Raw genomic sequence first — 12,810 nt, 5'->3', positions numbered from 1 at the left:
ACTATAATGTTGAATGTCAGGTCCTCTTTTAGAAGGACTTTCCACATTAATTATAGTCTGTTTTCTCTCCGGTATGAATTTCCTGATGTAAAGTAAAAGCTGTGCTCTGAGAGACTTCATTCGTTAATCAGGATGTTTCCTTCAGATTTTTTTTTATAATGCTGGAAGGGTTTCTCAGCAGCCACTTGTCCAAACTAGATATGGAAGGATTTCCCATTTTTGCCACCCTAACAAGCCATTGTCCATTGCCTCCCATTCATCCAACCTCCAAGGAGAGGAAATCTTCTGCCTCTCAAAGTGTGCTATTTAGAGACCTCTATCTTGGGAAATTCTTGCTGATATCAAGCCTAAATCAGCCCCTTTGCAACTGGCATTCATAGCTTCTACATTCTGATCTCTGGGACCAATCAGAACAGGTCTAATCCCTCTGGCATACATCAGCCTTTCATAAACTTTTTGTACAGCTGCGCCCCCTCAGTCTTCTGCAAACTAAAGATATCCGGTTCCTTCAACGGATCCTTCTATTACATGGTACCAACCTGATTATCCTCTGGGCACTCTACTTTAGAAATGTCCTTCTTAAACTGTGGTACCCAGAACTGAATATAATATTCTATGAGGTTTGAAGAGGACCAAGTAAACTGGTACGTATATTACCTCTTTATACCTGGAAGACCTAAATATAAACGTAGACCTTATCTTTTAAATGATCTGCCTCTGGGGTGACCAGGCTGAGTAAGAGCATGAGAAATGGGAGTGTACGTTCCTTTCAGTACCCTTTCAAAACCTTTTTTACTCCTTACAAGCCAAGCTTTCCCTAGGCTGAATTCTGTACAGACAGAATACCTGTGTACAGAGTAAAGGGAGCCCCTTAGTGAAATAAGTGGCTACAGTACCCCAGTCCCTATGAGGCAAATTCTGATTCCTTAATGGAAGATATTTGGTCTTTCATTCTAGCCCATGAAGAACTTTTCGGATTTGACTCTGCTCCATAGTGTATTAACTATGCCTCCTAGTTTTGTATCATTTACAAAATAAGCATGATCTCTTATGACATCATCCAAGTCAGTGATAAAAATGTCAAACAGCACAAAACCAAAGATAAATCCCTGAAGCACACCACTAGAGTTCCCTTCAGGCAGCTATTGACCTATCAATGGCTATATTTGGGCATCTGGCCATCCAACTTGTCCCAAACCCATTTAAGAGCACCATCATTTAGCCCAGAGAGCTCCATTTGTTTTGCGCTAGAGCAGTGATTCCCAAAGTGGGTGCCACCGCCCCCTGGTGGGTGCTGCAGCGATCCAGGGGGAGTGGTGATGGCCACAGGTGCATTTATCTTTCCTATTAATTGCTATTAAATTTTTTAAAAAATCAATTTCCAGGGGGCTAAGTAATATTTTTTCTGGAACGGGGGCGGGAGGCCAAAAACGTTTGGGAACCACTGCTCTAGAGTATGAGAAATACTGTTAAACAATTGAAATCTCAATAAATTTCATCCTGCATCATTTGATAGGATGACTTTGAGGTAAACCTGTCAATAAAGAAAATGCAATTAATCTCTCAAGACTTCTTCTTTAAGAAGCCACAAAGGGTTTTTTTGATTGCCATTTCCACTGTTAAATGCATATTTAATTCAGAGCTATGTTCTGCATCCATTAAATCTCAATCAGTATAAGTCATCTGAGGTCAAATAAATGTCTTCTTTAGTTGTCTCTTGAGTATGAATGTGGATGCAGAGTAAGATCTAATCTCTGATTGAAGGTCTTTACAGAGTCATAAGATTTCTACCCAATACAACCTTTCATTTAGAGAGAGAGATGAGGTCTAGTGGAAGACCTTCCCAAATTCATTACATTAGTAAGGCATCTATCCAGTATAAACTTTCTGATATAGACTAAGAGCTATGCTCAAGTAAATCTTCTCATGTATGATTATTAATTCATTTGTCTCCAGTATGAATTTTCTGACAAAGGAGGTATGTGGTCTGGCTAACAGTCTCCTATATTCATTACATAAGATTTCTTCCCAGAATAAACTCCTAATGATTAGTCAGGTGTGTACTCTGGCAGAAAGGCTTCTCCCATTCCTAAGACTTCTCCCCACCATGAACTTTCTGATGACGAGTAAGGTGTGTCCTGCGACTGAAAGCTTTCCCACATTCTTCACACTGATAAGGCTTTTCTCCAGTATGAAGTCTCTGATGACGAGTAAGATGTGTCCACCACCTGAAGGACTTCCCACATTCATCACACTGGTATGGTTTCTCTCCTGTATGAACTCTTCGATGGTGAGTAAGGTCTGTGCTCCTGGAAAAGGCTTTCCCACATTCATCACATTCATAAGGTTTCTCTCCAGTATGAATTCTCAAATGCATAGTAAGAGCTGTACTCATGCGGAAGTCCTTGCCACATTCATTACAATGATATGGTTTCTCTCCAGTATGAACCCTCTGGTGCATAATTAAGGCTGTGCTGAAGGGAAAGGCCTTCCCACATTCCTTACACTGATACGGTTTCTCTCCAGTATGAACTCTCTGATGCATGGTAAGAGCTGTACTCAAGCGAAAGGCCTTCCCACATTCTTTACATTGATGAGGTTTCTCGCCAGTATGAATTTTCTGATGTTGAGTAAGATGTGCCCTCTGCCTGAAGGATTTTCCACATTCTGTACATTCATAAGGTTTCTCTCCAGTATGAACTCTCTGATGCATAGCAAGAGCTGCACTCAGGCGAAAGGCCTTCCCACATTCTTGACATTCATGAGGTTTCTCTCCAGAATGAATTTTCTGATGTTGGGTCAGATGTGCCCTCTGCCTGAAGGATTTCCCACACTCATTACATTCATAAGGTTTCTCTCCAGTATGAACTCTCTGATGCATAGCAAGAGCAGTACTCAGGCGGAAGGTCTTCCCACAATCACTGCATTCAAAAGGTTTTTCCCCATGATTATGCGGCCTCTCTATTGCCCCACCTTCTAAAGTTTCTTCCAGATAGGAGGCCTGGGGACTATAACTTGTGAGTCGTTCCTGGTATTCTTCCAAAGAAATGCCCAGTTTTGGAAATGATTGCTTGATTTCAGGCCAACTCTCCCAACCTGAAAGAGATTAAAGATACATAAATATTCTTTCTTCCCATATGCCAATTGTTAAAATATAGAACACATAACACAATATTTTACTCAAGTAATAAGCTTTCACACTGATCCTCAAAACGTTATGAGGTATGATATCTTTTCAAAGTAAATTATTACATTTTCCAAATCACAAGGATCAGAGCTATTCATCGACTAGCCCAAAGTCACACTCTTCCTAAATTTGAGGCTCAAACCAAGGTCATCTGAACCCAATTCAAGTGCCTTTTTCATCACACCTTGATGCTTACCTACACAAAGCAGGGTACTTATTCTGTAGAGCTATCAAGGGAAGTATTAGAACCAAAGGTTAGAAGTTCTTGAAGGGAAGTCACATTCAGGTCAATGTAAGGAGAATTAATATTCTAATAACAAGAACTTTCCAAATCAGATAAGCAACCATAAAGAAACACAGAATACTAGCTCTGTCTCTCAAGAGATCATTTAATTCAATTCTATCCAGATACCCACCAGAACATCAAGCCTACAAATGAGTGGAGATGAAAATAGTGAATACAAAACCAACCAATCATAAGAGAAAAGTTCTGTTTTAAGAGGAAAGAGATAAAAACCAACATAAAAAAGTATAAAGGGAGAGCAACGCATACTAACCAAAACTTTATGCTAACAGATAACAGTAAAAGAAAGGCAAAATAAAATGAATAAAAGAAAAAAAATTCAAGAATTTAGTGTATATAAGAAACACATAGAAAAAAGACATAAAGAATAAAAACAACAGAGTGCTATCCAACAGGTGATTCCAAAAAAGCAGCAATTGCAATCATGCCATAAGATATGGCAAAACACAAATTCTCATTATGAAAGAGAAACTCATTGTGTTTATAAGTGATACAACAAAACAATATAAGAAACAATATAAAAAAGTATATTTCCACACATATACACATTTGTGAAGGAGATAACATGGAAATAACTGGGTATATAGATGGAATATAATTTCAGAATGGAAAGCACTAAGCAGTTGAGGAAAGGAAGGAGAAGGGAAGATAAATGGGAAAGAATAAGCTGGGATTTGAGCTGAGCCCTGAAGAAAACATGGATTTCTAAGAGGTAGGAGTGAGGAAGTAAAGTATTCCAAGGGAAATTGGAATACTTGACAGATTAGGAGGAAGCAGCACAGCCTAACTCTGCCATAAGCACTCCAACAATGACAAAGGAAGAGCACTAGACCAAGTGGTGATCATGGAAACCAAAGAGAAACCATACTCGAGCATTTTCCAAGGAAACAAGAGTAGGGAGCAAGGGAATCACTTGAACCTCAATTTCATCTGAACAGATCAAAGAAGAAAAGATAGCCCCAAGATGAATATGTATGTATATATGTATGTGCACACACACACACACACGAAGTTTAAGTAGGAATGCATTCATCTCAGCAGGGAAACTATTCAAATAACATGGAGTCACAGTCAGGATAACACAAGACTTAGCAGCTTCTACATTAGATCAGAGGGCTTGGAATATGATATTTCAGAAAGCAAAGGAGCTATATCACCTATCCAGCAAAACTAAGTATAATCCTTTAAGGGGGAAAATGGATGTTTAACGAAATAAAGGAATTAATTTCAAGCATTCTTCTTTTTTTTTTTTTAATCCTTACCTTCTGTCTTGGAATCAATACTGTGTATTGGTTCCAAGGAAGAAGAGTGGTAAGGGCTAGGCAATTTGGGTTAAGTGACCTGTCCAGGGTCATACAGCTAAGAAGTATCTGAGACCAGATTTGAGCCCAGGAGTTTTTGTCTCCAGGCCTGGCTCTCTATCCAGTGAGTCATTTAGAGGCCCCAACTTCAAGCATTCTTGATGAAAAGATCAGAGTTGAATAGAACATTTGACTTTCAAATACAAAACTCAAGAGAAGCATAAAAAGGTAAACATGAAAGAGAAATGATTAGAGATTCAATCACATTAAATTATTTACATTCCTATATAGGTAGATGTTCTCTGTAACTCCTAAATTAGAAGTATATACAGAAAAAGGGTGCAGTTGAGTTGACTATGATGGGATAATAGCAAAAAAATTAAGTTAAGGGGTCAGGAAGAGGGATGTACTGGAAGAAGGGGGCAGAGAAAGGGAAAATGGAGAAAAATGTTTAAAATTGAATGAGGCTAGAATGGAGAATACTTTTTTTTTTTCAGCTACATATGACAAATTCACAAAAGTTAACAATATCTAAGGACATAAAAACCTCACAACTGAGATTAAATTGACTCTAAATGACTTTATTATTGATCTTATTTAAAATTAATTTTGTCCTATAACTGCTTAAGTCATGGCTCTCTGTTTCTAAACTTCAATCAGAATTCAGTTAGTTATAATGGATAAAGTTTAGAAATCCAGTCTCCTGTTAATCACTGTTCTATTCTTGCTTCAAGAAACTCTGCTAACCACGAGGAATGGAGGTGGACAAAAGGGAGTTAAGTCTAAGATCTTTACACCACTGAGCTATCTTTCAATGATATCTGGGGTTTCTGTCCAAAGAAGTCTGGGCCATTATCTTTGTTTTTTGAAGGTCCACTAAATGAATACTTCTTATTCACAGGAGGGAAAGGAAGGGGCTGTTGCTAGCCCCTCATTCCCAACTTCTAACCAATCATACTGTTCCCTTCAACTCAGTTATGTAAACAATCACATTGCCTTCAACCCCATGTCACCTACCCTATTTTGTTTTTCGTTCCATGTTTCCCAAAACCTACAAAAGGGGAGCCAGTCTTTTGCTAGAAGTTTCTGGCTGGAAACTGAGGCAGCCATTGATCCATCTTATTCTCAAGTTACCAGCCCTGATAATAAAATGACATCTTGCTCAGCAAAACATGCCTTAGTTTACCATTTTGTTAAACTTCATTCATGACACAACTAAAGGCAGAAAAGCAGAAATATTAAATATTCTTTTCAGATCACAATGCAATTAAAATTACATCCAATAAAGGTCCCTGAAGACCAGATGAAAATTAACTGGAAACTAAATAATCTAATCCTAAGAATGAGCGGGTCAAAGAACAAAAGACAGAAATAATTTAAAATTTCATTAGAGATTGACATCAATGAGACAATATACCAAATTTTGTGGAATGTAGCTACAGCAGGACTTAGGAGAAATTTTCTCTCTCTCTAAGCACTTCTAAATAGATCAATGAATTGGGCATACAACTAAAAAAACTAGAAAAAGAACCAATTCAAAACTCCCAATTAAACACTAAGTTGGAAATCTTGAAAATCAAAAGGGAGATCAACAAACAAACGAACAAAATAAACCATTGGTTAATTTGACTTAAAAAGAAAATCAAATTACCTATATCAAAAATGTGAAGGATGAATTCACTACCAATGAAGATGAAACTAAAGCAATTGTTAGGAGTTATTTTTGTCCAAATACATGCCAATAAATCTAACAATATAAGTGAAACAGATGAATATCTTTAAAAATACAGATTGCCCAGATTAATTGAAGAAACAAAATACTTAAATAACCCTATCTTAGAAACGGAAAAAGCCATGAGCTCCCTAAGAAAAAAAATCCCCAGGACCGGATAGATTCACAAGCAAAATCTACCAAATATTTAAAAAACAATTACTATATAAACTAAAAAAAGCAAAGTAGTTCTAACAAATTCCTTTTATGACACAAATATGGTATTAATACCTAAAGCAAGAAGAGCAAAAACAGACAAACTATAGACCTTTCTCCCTCAATGAATACTGATGCACAAATCTTAAATAAAATATCAGAGATCTAAATAACTGAAGAAATATTCATTGCTCATGGGTTGGCTGAGCCAATATAATAAAAATGATGATTTTACCTAATTAATTTAGTCATTCAATGCCATACCAATAAAACTAGCCAAAAATTATTTTACAAATTTACAACAAAATTCATCCAGAAAAACAAAAGGTCAAGAAAAAGGGGATTAATGAAAAAACAATGTGAAGGAAGGCAGCTTAGGAGTATCAGATTTCAAACTATATTACAAAGTGGTAATCATCAAAACAATCTAGTAGGGGCTAAGAAATACAGTGGTGGGTTAGTCAAAAAGATTAAGTACAAACAGGAGTAAATGACCATGGCAATCTAATATTTGATAAACCCAAAGATCCCAGCTTTTGGGACAATAACTCATTATTTAACAAAAATTGCTAGTAAAACTGGAAAGCAACTTGGCAGAAACTAAGTATAAATCAACATCTCACACCATATACCAAGATACAGTCAAAATGGATACATGATTTAGACAGAAAGACTGATATCATGAGCAAATTAAGGGATCATGGAATAGTTTATCTGTCAGATCTATGGATAAGGGAAGAATTTATGACCAAATAAGATAAAAAGCATCAAAGGATGTAAAATGGATAATTATGACTATATTAAATTAGACCAGGAGAACATCATTCACTGTAATAGCAATATTGTGTGAAGATTAGTATAAATGACTCAGAGCTTCTCAGCAATAATGCAAGAAAATTCCAAAGGACTTAGGGTGAAAAATGCCATCCCCCACCAGAGAAGGAACGGTTTGATTCTGAACACAGTTCAAAACATACTTTTAAAACTTTCTTTATTTTGCTTGGGGATTTTTGTCTCTCTTCTTTTGCAACATGGCTAATATGAAAATGTTTTGCAAGACTACAGACGTATAATCTATCAAAATTGCTTGCCTTCTCAAGGGGCGGGGGTGAAGGAAAGAGAACTCAAAATTTTAAGAAACAAATATTAAAGGGCAACAGGGTGGCTCACTGGTTAGATAGGCTTGGAGAAAGGAAGCCTTCGGTTCAAATCTGGCCTCAGACACCTCCTAGTTATGTGACCCTGAGCAAATCACTTAACCTCAATTGCCTTAGCTCTTAATGCTCTTCTGCCTTGGAACAGATATTTAATTCTAAGACAGAAGGTAAAGGCTAAAATATATACATACACGCATACATATGGGGGTGGGTGGAGAGGGAGAGAGATAGGGAGAGAGAGAGAGAGAGAGAAAGAGAGAGAGAGAGAGAGAGAGAGAGAGAGAGAGAGAGAGAGAATGCTACTTTTATATGTAATTGAGAAAATAAAATGTTTTTAAAATGTCAAATAAAGGAGTCAATATTTGACCTCATAGCTAATATGGAACCACTAGAGCTTATTGGCCATTTCATTATCAGAGACTAGAGGAGACAATGGGACCCGATACCAAGGGATTCTGAGACCAAGAATGGGAGAAGAGGGAGCTCGTATTGAATGGCTTTCATTTTTTTTTAAGTAAAATAAGCAGAAATACCAGCTGGGACAGGTAAAAGACGAGGGAAAGGGTCTTTTGTAAAGATGAGGTTTGGACTAGCTTCTGAAGGAAGTAAGATAAGCAATCAGCAATAAAAAGGACTAACTCTCAGTGAAGATTAGATAACATGTACCCAGTGGCTTCAGGGGTCAGATTTCTTCCACCTTCAATCAGCAGCACCAGAGCAGGGTGGAGAAGTGCAGTCATAAGGCACATAGGTAAGAGATTCAGGAGCAGAGAACAAGGGAGCTAATGAATGGCTACTAGATTGGGTGGGAGCAGAAGGAGGATGAAGTCAGAGACTGAGAAAGTAAAGAGAACCCCAGTTGCCCTGGCTCTAATGAACGGTTAGACGGGCCCTTTTAAAGATCATTCATCAACATCAGTATATTGCTGCTGACCCCTGTCATCTTACAGTGTTTCCCTAATACAACACTCTTAAGTAAATACAACGGATGGATAAGAAGTTGGGCCCAGTGGAAAAAAACAACAAAAAACAAGAGTAACTGGCTTTAGGAAATCGACAAGTTTTTTGAATGACCCTAAATTTCTCCTTGAAGCAAAGACTTGGCTTTTTAATGGCAACGCAACGCAAACGATGGCCTTTGAGGGCACAACTTGACATGTAAAAGGCACGATGTCCACTTTTCAAAGGTATGAGGTCCCTCATTAGTGGGAAAACTCATTTTTCTTCTCTACTGCTGATCACACCAGCAAGAGGCTATTAGGGCTCGGCATCACCAGTGGTTGACTTTGGAGGTAATCAGAGCCAGGAGAGGGTAGGTGGTGGTATTAACAAAGACAGCCTCTAGTCTACAATGGACAGACGGTAAAGAATATGAATGGGCAATTTTCAGAGAAAGCAACATCAATGGTTAATAATCACTTGGAAATCCACACCAATCTACTATCCCTCTAAGAAGAGAACATCAGAACAACTCTGAAATTTGCAGAAATAACTGAAAGTCACAAAACAAACCCTCATTCCCTCCCAGCACGCTCAGAGCCTGATGGAGAGCAGCCAGAAATCCGTTACCGTGAAGATCACTGCCAGCTTCCCAGTCACCCTGGACTCCCCACTCACAATCTGCCGGCAAGCCTTGGTCTTCCCTTCTCTCCACTCGAAGAACCACGCCTCTCATTCAGGTGCTCATCACTTCACACCTAGGTGATAGCCTCAGCTCTCTCACCCTCCAACCCTCTCACACCCAGTGGCCAAACCATCTCCCTGAAGTTCAGTCCAAGCAGGCCACATCACTCCCCCCAGCCCCCACCCCCAATGAGCTCCTACGGTTTTCTACTATCTTCAGGATCAAAGAGAAACATTTCTTTAACAGTTAAAGCTTTTCATCCCCTGCCTTCATAACCTACCCTGAGCCTCCTCACATTTCCTTCTCCTCAAAGCTGTCCAGGACCCATCTATTTGGGGTCCTTTGAGATCCTTAAACACTACGTTCCATTTCCCACCTTTAGGCCTTCTCCCAGGCTGCCCCCTAGGCCTGGAACGCTCTGCCCTATCGCCCTTCCTTCTTAGCTTCCCTGACTTCATTCAAGACTCGGTTCAAATCCCACCTCAGGCAGGAGGCCTTTCCCAGTCTGCCAGCAGCTAATATCTTTGCTCTGAAATTACTTTCACAGACTACTCTTGTAGCTCTTTCATGTGGACCTAGTGTGTGGACCCCATGCTGTCTCTCTGGATCGGAGTTGGAGCTCCCTGGGGGCAAGGGACTGTCTTGAAAGCTCCAGAGCTTAGGCCAGAGGTTGGACAAGATAGAGAATAATAACCATACCACCACCTGATTCACTTTCGTGGCCCTGGACTACTCAGTCCCCAAGATCGTGGCAGCAGCATTATTTGTAAGGTACCAATATAGAGGAGTGGAGTGAGGCTCCTCACTGGTAACTCCCTAAGCCAAAGAAATCACAGGCCTGGAAAAAAGCCGGAACTACAGAAACTGATACCAAATTTCTGACAAAACGTCATGGAAGAAAGACCACTATCCGCCTCTTAACTTGGATATGAATGAGGAATGCCAAGGGCCCTCGGGAAAGAGTCTGCAAAGCAAAAGCAACACCTCGACAGAACGGCAGGATCTTGCTAGACAGGCTTGGCTCTTCTCCAGGCTGAGGGAGCTGGAAGGCCATTGGAAAAGTCCTTTCTCCCCTGAAAGCCCAACCAGCTGTGATGCCGTTTACCATAATCTATGCACCTGTTTCACTCACTCACCTGGACGGGGGCCTCTTGGGACATCTCCCTCTGGTAGCCAAGGTTCTTCTCCTCGTTCCAACTGGTCAATCATAGCCGGTTTGGAAACTACAAGTCCTATTCATTGGAAATGGATAAATGTTGTGTTCAGTCAGCCTAGGAGTCAATCCTAGTCCCTTCCCTGTTTGGGGAAAAGTAGGCATGCTGGGAATCCCAGAGAGTGGTATAAAGAATTGCTTAGAGATCCTGTTTTGTCTGTTCCTAAAAGCAGAATAAAAAAGGGTCACAGACCAGATTGTGGGCTCAGACAGAAAATTCGTTCTTCTGATTCAGATGATTGACCAATGAATACAATCAAGGCCACCTAGTCCACCATGTACAGTGGTTGGCCCAGAAAAACAGGCGTGCTTTGGCTCCTTATTCCATCCAGACATCCAGCTGAACCCCGAGGCCATGGCACCACCTGACTGCTACTGTTGTCCACAATCTCCCCCATCAGGAGTAGAGCACCCTCCATGCTGAACCTCGACCTTCTACATCTTGGACCTCTAACATTCATGCCTCCAGTTGCTGGGCAAGAGAAGCACTGTGGCCAGACCTTACCTAGGAAGACCAGGTTGTGGTAGTTCTCCAGCATCACATCCCGGTAGAGTGCCTTCTGATATGGGTGCAGGTGACTCCACTCTTCCTGAGTAAAGCCCACAGCCACATCTCTGAATGTCGGCAATTCCTGAAAAACCAGATATATTTATGGCTCCTCAGAGATCATCTCAACAGGAACCCAAGAAGCCAGATCAATGCCGGTGTTCAAAAGTCTGGTCTTTATATTATCCCTGGCACAACTGATAGCATTTGGCAGTTTCATACTTTTTAAAAATACAGTTTAAGAATTATTTAAAGGGCAGCTAGGTGGCTCAGTGGATAGAGGCAGACCCAGAAATGGGAGGTCCTGGGTTCAAATCTGGCCTAGCTGCAAGTCACTTGAACCCCATTGCCTAGCCCTTAGTGCTCTTCTGCCTTAAAACCAATTCTAAGGATTCTATGACAAAAAGATTTGTTGTTTTTTTTTTTAATTCTTTACAGGAAGTCCATTTCTAGATGAAAAAAAAAAAAATCAGGCCATAAACCCTCCCATGATGTCAACCCCACCCCCCACCCCCCACATTGTCTTGGTCTGATCTTAAGTTGGTCCCTTCTCGTCTTTGGCTTTTGGGGATTAAAGATTCTTGTCTTATTTCTTCTAAGGCACAAGCCATCAAACAAGTAAAGGAAGGTCTGGCACAAAGAGAAAACCAATCTTCATGCTTGTTCTGGTTTAGCCATTTAGCCGAGTTTGACTCTACGTGATCCTACGGGATCTCCTTGGCAACCATACTGGTGTGTTCTGACATTTCATTCTCCAGAGTGTCACCATTTTACAAATGAGAAACCCGAGGCAAGTGGGGTGAAGTGACTTGCCCAGCATCACCCAGCTCGGAAGGCAGGAAGGGTCTGGGGCCAATCTGAACTCAGGTCTTCCTGGGTCCAGGCCCAGGGCTCAGCGGGTGGCGGTGGCGCCACAATTTCCAGACACCTTTTTAATTAGCATGAAGGGAGTGCTGAGCACGGTTAAGGGAAGGGCTCTACTACAGCCTCCCATCCCACCTCCAATGGTCCCGCCAGGGGAAGAGGCCCCTCTCCCGCTCTGCTCAGCCAAGGCTCCCGCTATCCCACACCAAGTCTGAGCACGGGCTGCTTCTGGGAGGTTTGAGAGTGGCGGCTCAGAGTCCCTCCATCAGTCCCCTGCAGTCCCAAGTCCCCTACTCACCCACTGACCCCCGGCGGACAAGAGGCCCGAAGCCATGGCTCCCCCTTGAACTATAGGAACGAAAAGGCGGCAGAGGCGTTGGCTGCAGGAGGCCTGGAGAGGGCAGGGACACAGGAATTGACTCGGCGTTGGAGCCCCCAGACTTAGGGTCTAGAGCCGTCCCCTTCCTCCACCCTCGCCCCCCCCCCACCCACACCCCAAGCCAGGCCAGGGCTTCTCCTCCTAAGAGGAAGGGGAAGGAGACAGGATGAGGAGGGAGAGAAGTCACTCCTGACCTGGGTCCTGTGGGACGGGGAAGGGAAGGAGGCTCTGGCCCCATCCAGAGGGTCCCAGGAGAGGAGTCTGGGGAATTGGGGGGTGGGGGGGGAGTGTCCGGAGACTGAGGGTA

At 41.3% G+C, this 12,810-nt stretch overlaps 1 protein-coding gene across 1 annotated transcript; it reads right to left on the bottom strand.

Moving 5' to 3' along the window:
- Positions 1-2,089: 2,089 nt before the first annotated feature.
- LOC123230440 (zinc finger protein 82 homolog) lies at positions 2,090-12,458 on the bottom strand. The gene is made up of 3 exons (XM_044656601.1): positions 12,423-12,458; positions 11,219-11,345; positions 2,090-3,096 (listed from the first exon to the last, which is right to left on the bottom strand). Exons 1-3 carry the CDS (start codon positions 12,456-12,458, stop codon positions 2,090-2,092), a joined length of 1,170 nt encoding a protein of 389 aa, XP_044512536.1.
- Positions 12,459-12,810: the final 352 nt, after the last annotated feature.

Source organism: Gracilinanus agilis, chromosome 1 (assembly GCF_016433145.1).
Source record: "Gracilinanus agilis isolate LMUSP501 chromosome 1, AgileGrace, whole genome shotgun sequence".
Lineage (NCBI taxonomy): Eukaryota > Metazoa > Chordata > Mammalia > Didelphimorphia > Didelphidae > Gracilinanus > Gracilinanus agilis.
The sequence above is the reverse complement of the archived record's forward strand: the minus strand, read 5'-3'. Positions and strand labels throughout refer to the sequence as shown.

Bases quoted from the DNA above. Each gene is read 5' to 3' on its own strand.
- LOC123230440 (XM_044656601.1), bottom strand. From the start codon at position 12,458: ATGGCTTCGGGCCTCTTGTCCGCCGGGGGTCAGTGG. The intron at 11,346-12,422 runs GTGAGTAGGGGA...CTGGTTTTTCAG, and splicing joins TGTCCGCCGGGGGTCAGTGG to GAATTGCCGACATTCAGAGA. The intron at 3,097-11,218 runs GTAAGGTCTGGC...AATCTCTTTCAG, and splicing joins CCACAACCTGGTCTTCCTAG to GTTGGGAGAGTTGGCCTGAA.